At 38.7% G+C, this 6,000-nt stretch overlaps 1 protein-coding gene across 1 annotated transcript; it reads left to right on the top strand.

The window, feature by feature from the left end:
- The first annotated feature begins 457 nt into the window (after positions 1 to 457).
- On the top strand, positions 458 to 5,805 carry LOC309717411 (triosephosphate isomerase B-like). The gene is made up of 7 exons (XM_082551958.1): positions 458 to 651; positions 3,741 to 3,864; positions 4,552 to 4,636; positions 4,755 to 4,887; positions 5,106 to 5,191; positions 5,271 to 5,358; positions 5,436 to 5,805. The coding sequence occupies exons 1-7, from the start codon at positions 543 to 545 to the stop codon at positions 5,552 to 5,554; spliced, it is 744 nt and encodes a 247-aa protein (XP_082408084.1). The 5' UTR covers positions 458 to 542; the 3' UTR covers positions 5,555 to 5,805.
- Positions 5,806 to 6,000: the final 195 nt, after the last annotated feature.

The following is a 6,000-nucleotide window of genomic DNA, read 5'->3' as shown; positions in this document are numbered from 1 at the left end:
CTTCAGACGGTTGTTGACCAATTATTGAACATGTGCCAGTCCACAGAGACTCCTGCCTGACCTCATGTGTCAACCAACCCATTAACAGTGCGAACAAGAAGGGGCTCAGAGCAAGGTCAGTGATGTAAGCCCACCCTCACCTTGAAGTCATCTGTCACTCTTGCCTCACCTCTCCTGACTTCCTCAAAGAGTGCCACACTTCCTCTCATGGTACCCATTCGTATGCCGTCTCACAATGAAACTCTGAATTTATTAGAAATAAAAGTGAAAATAAATGGAAAATGCTCTCTCATTTGCTATAAAAGACCATTTACCACACGACACATGAGCACATCATAACACAACTCATCTCTTCCTCTAAATAAGGTACAACTACATTTATGGGCATGCCAGGATGAACCAATGGCACTGAGAAAGAGGAGGGGTTAAATCTCTCGCATTAATAAATACCCCGAGCTGCTCTCTTACCCTAGAAGAGAAGGACCCCTGTTGGCTTTGTAGTGTTTTAATCCTCAGAAAAAAATCCACAAAGACCTGCAAACATGACCAGAAAATTCTTTGTTTGTGGAAACTGGAAGATGAACGGCAGCAAGAAAAGCATCGGGGAGCTCATCCAGACCCTGAACACTGCAAAGCTGGACCCCAATGTTGGTATGTGTCTTCTTTTTTTTTCTTTTTTTTCTTTTTTTTTTCCATTCAACCCTTTATTTCATTTTTAAATGAAAATCACAGAAAACGTATTTGTCTTCTGATATTATTTCTCCATTTGAAGGTTCACCATTTAGACACTTGTTGCACTATTTTCAGTTAATTTAAGCTTTTCTCCTTGTATTCATGTCACAACTCCATGGTCAAAATTACTCTTTAGTTCAACGGGGAAAAAATCACAGACACATTTAATGCCAGGAGCATCTGCAAAAGTTCAGGAGTACTTTGAGGTCATTTTAAACCTCATTAAAAATGTGAGGAAAGATGAGGAAAGCTCTGGAGAATTTTTCATCAGTCCAGCCAGCAGCTGTCTGCTGAGGAAACGCAAAGTACACTGAAGTCAGGCTGGTTGTTAAGGTGTTGCTCTTTCATGAGCAGACCACAAGTTTTTAAACAACAATGAATGAATCAGTTATTGAAACCAACAACTGATTCATTCGTTTTGCTCTTCAGAGTTCACTAAAAGTTTTTGTGCTATAAATATACTCACCTTTTAAAACTGGGTTATTTTTTCAAAGAAAAGTGTGTACTATCTTATCATTAACACAATACAAGGAAACAAAGATAAACTACTTATGGTTATTTATCAGATATTTGAAACAATTGATATCAAAGGCTACAAGGCTTTACGTGGAAATGATTTATTAAGCGTTAGTCCATGGGCATTTCGCACTATGCATTCTTGTGAAATATCATTAGCTGCAACTTGAGTCAATGGCACAACACACCTCCACAAACATGTAACGGTCGATATTTCATCAATCCATTGTCAGCTGTTTCACCTTGCACAATTGTGGCCAGCTCTTCCCAGTGAGTGTATATTCGGAAGTTTTCAATCTGTACATACAGTTTTCTGCAGCATCTTGTAGGAAAACTTCCTTTAAGAAAAGCCGCTGAGAGGCTAAGTTGGGCTTTTTACTGTGACTCATTCAACAAAGTGGATTCTTCCTTAGATGGATGATGATTTTATTCAAACAAACAGGAAAGAAACCAAACATTTCATTCCAATCAGTCAGTGATGCATGAGTGATGAGAATAGGATCAACAGAAAATACCTGAGGACTACTCATCCTCTCTCTTTCCATGCCACCTGAGGCGTGACCAGGTAATTAAGGTGAAGCAATTACTGTTTGTTGAAGTTGCCCATAGTGACAAATGTGAGTCAAAACAATAACCAGAAATACATACTTTAGCTGCTACATACCTATAACAAGTTGTGTTTATGTGCTAAAAATAAGAAAAAATCCCTGTTTATTAAAACCAGTTCTGTGGTTCGATGTCACTAAGTCATCTACACGAGACATTTTGTGTAGCCTGAATTTAAAAGCTTTGCTTTAAATGAAAAAGTGTTTGTGTAAAAGCAGAAAAGGAAAAGCACTCACTTTTAATATTGTCGTGTGAAAAGCCGAAGACCAGAAATGAACTTTTTCAATAATACCACATCAAAGGTGGAAACTAATAACAATTTATAATGATAATGATGGAACAGCAAACTTCTAAACAAACATCTAAAAGCAAAGACTCCTGATCCAGTATGAAACCAGCCGCTGACAGTTTTGTGATGGTGTTATCACGTAACATCTAAAATAACATATCTGATTTTTTTCTATGTGAGATTGAAACCTGTCTGTGATCATCGTCAGTGTTTAGTTGCAAATGGGATCCCTGTATCACAGCCTTTACTGAAACTTCTCACACTCACAAACTCACTTAAATTTGACTATTAACTGACTTGAATGAAATCTAAGATATGACAGTAGCGCGTGAAAAAAATCTTCCCAGACATTATCATCCATATTCATTATTCATGCCCTTGTTGACAGGTTTATGATCAAGGTCAACCATAGGGTCAGAAATAATGGCTATTATGCCAGTGTTGCAGTAAGAAGCAATTACTTGACATATATGACATAAAAACATGTTTCAATGCCAAAATAAAACTTAACCTGTATACATAGGTCAACACAAATGGGTCTATAGGTCAAATGCTTAACATAACAATTCCCACTTTACTTATAAAAGCACTTTCATTATATTCCAATGTTATAAGCCATTAAAAAACAACAATACACCCCAAAGCAAATGCACAGGCTTCAGTCCCTCTTCACTGTGTACAAGCCTATACTAATGGAGGGAAACTGATAAGAAGAGAAGTCAAGGTCTGGTATGGAGAAGGCACTTCCATGTCACAGGGATGCATGGTATATACTGACTGGTCAGTATTTAAAGACTTAAATGATTTAACTGAAGCAGTATACCCATGTTAAAAAATACTCCAATAAAAGTTGAAGTACAGAAGCAACTTTTTTAGTCAAGTAAAAGTGAAAAGGTACAGGCTCTGAAATGTACTCAAGTAGATTCAGTAGATTTTCTTAGTATGCACGCAGTGATCAGCTGACCTACAGGTCTTTGTGGATTTACACAACTGAATTCAACAAGATGTAAGCATACAAACTACCCAGCATTTTCACGCAACATTTGAATAACAGAGTGAGCATAGCTTAGTTTGTTTTGCAGGAATATCAACTATGTGATTAAAATTACGACATCGCATGAAAGCTTTAATTCTGCACTTTATCAAGTGCAACTGAACAATCCTTACCTTCTTCCTCTCCTATTCATCCGTCTTCCTAAATCTTTCTCCATCTCTGAGTGAAGTTAGCTCTCTCTCTTTTCTCTCCCTGTGAAATACAGCAGCTGGTCGTTTAGCAACACTGTGGGACGAACTGCACACAAACAGTTATTGCAGACCAACGTCAAGAGTGACGTAGTTTAGTTTCGTTTTTCTTCGGCTGCCTTTTCCTAATCAGATGTCAAGAGATGCAGCTTTATGTTGAGCCATCACAACCACATTACTAATGACCACTGTTTCTCTGAAGAACCAAAAGGAAGTGTCAAACTCCAGCTAGTTCACGGTCATAAATATTGTAATATTTAGTTTTAATATTTACTGTGTTTGTGCCCTGATAAATAAATGGACTACATATCTGTAACCCAAGTATTGTGTTTTCTCTCTCTCTCTCTTTAAATAGAGGTGGTGTGTGCTGCTCCAGCCATCTATCTGGAACTAACAAGGTCCAAACTGGATCCCAAGTTCAGCGTGGCTGCTCAGAACTGCTACATAGTTCCCAGTGGTGGCTTCACTGGAGAGATCAGGTACACAGTGCACTTTATTCTGCTTAAGAGTTATTTGGTATCATGGTGCTAGCTATGGGTGCTAAAAGTCTGTATCCAAATTCTGGATCTTAGGAAAAGCAGAGCATCACAGCATGATGTTTCCTTTTATACATTTTAGCTCCATTTACACAAATATAATAACGGTAAATAAACTGGTTCTTATATAGTGCTCTTCTACGCTACCTGAGCACTAAAAGCACTTTATTCACCCACTCATGCAGCACTTTTTCTATGTGAGTGCTTTCTATCGAACATTCACACACATTCTGATTCATCAGAGAGAAACTTGGGCTTAATATCAGGGGTATTAGCAGATTGAAACACCAACCTTTCAATTAGTAGATGACCTGCTCTACCTACAGCCAACCAAGGTATGGGTTAGGACTTAAATACCTTGTGACTCACAATTCAACACTGTATGCATTTATATATGACCACGATGGTGACGGCTAACATGTTCAAATCCACTTCCAAGTGGGACTTTATCATGTTTTGCTCAATCTCTTATCCTTGAAACTCAACCTTGTGAAAATCACTATCCTCACACAGTTAGGACAACCATCCATCACAGTCAAATACAACTAATGACTGGGTCATAATACTGTTTATCAATGAAAAAAAGAAAATAATCAGTTTATCTTCATGGGAATGCTTCTGGTCTTCCAGCCCTGCAATGATCAAGGACTGTGGTATGGACTGGGTGGTCCTGGGACACTCTAAAAGGCGCCGCATCTTTGGAGAGAGTAATGAGGTAACTACAGATAAATTTATCCTGTTCATTTAGTTTTTCACCTGCAAATGTAAAGAACTGAATTCCTCAAAACAAGTAAAACACACAAAACATGTTTCATTGCCTCCTGTGCTGTTAGTTCATTGGCCAGAAGGTAGCTCACGCTCAGGAGAACGATCTCGGTGTGATCGTCTGCATCGGAGAGACGCGGGAAGAGAAGGAGAAAGGCATCACAGATCAGGTCATCTTTGCTCAGATGAAAGCCATCGCAGGTATGCAGCTCCTCACACTGTCACTGGGTTTTTATGTGCACATGAGAGCTGGAATGTTGAATTGTTATAGGCAAGTTTTATCAATTTGGTTCACAATAAAATTCAAAATAAAATGTATTTTTATTGCCACCAAATCACAACAACGGTTGCCTAAAGGCACTTTATACTGTAATGTCAAGACCCTACAATAATATAAAGATCGCATGTCTCTTTAACAGACAACGTAAAGGACTGGAACAAGGTCGTGCTGGCCTATGAGGCTGGGTGGGCCATTGGCACTGGGAACGCTGCCTCTCCTCAACACGTAAATATTACAAATCACTGAATATTTAACATATTGTGTTTACCGTTTCTAACATAATGTCTCCTGTGTGATATATCAGGTGCAGCAGATTCATGCCAAAGTGAGGGAGTGGCTGAAGAACAACGTGTCTGAGGCGGTAGCCAACTCTGTAAGGATCATCTACGGAGGTCAGTGCTGTGCTGGGTAGCTGTTTTGCTTTGAGTCCCACGTTGATCTCTTCTCACACATCGCTTCTTCTTCTCAGGTTCAGTGAGAGGTGATACCTGCAGAGAACTTGCCGCCCAGAAGGACATTGATGGTTTCATTGTGGGCAAAGGCTCCCTGAAGCCAGAGTTCATTGACATCATCAACGCTAAGGCATAAAATGTGGACAACTGCAGTGTGATTGGATTAGAGTCCAACTCCATTCAGACGGTTCAGTTCTGCATCCCTCTCTCTCAGCACTTAGTCCTCTTTCCCTTTTTCATTTAAAGTATTTGTGATGATGACATTCCCTCCTTTTCCTTTATTATTTAAAAACATTTTTTATTTGATTATATATTTTGTCACAAAGACATGGGATAGGGGTGGAAAGCTGTAAGGAAACATAATAAATATAAATGATTTAAATACTATTTCAGTGTCTTGTCTCATTTTTAAATCCTTTCATAACAGTATTCATTTTAGTCTCAGACTGGTTCAGACTAGTTGCCTTGTACCTGACCATTTTCAGAGGAATGCTTTTTTTATTTTTGAAGTTGAAGCTCAGATATAAAAACAGCAGCTAAGTCAAGGAAGGAACCAGTGTTACTGCTAATTTTATCAGCAGT

This window comes from Aulonocara stuartgranti (assembly GCF_965226115.1).
Source record: "Aulonocara stuartgranti genome assembly, chromosome: 11".
Classification (NCBI taxonomy): Eukaryota; Metazoa; Chordata; class Actinopteri; order Cichliformes; family Cichlidae; genus Aulonocara; species Aulonocara stuartgranti.
The sequence above is the reverse complement of the archived record's forward strand: the minus strand, read 5'-3'. Positions and strand labels throughout refer to the sequence as shown.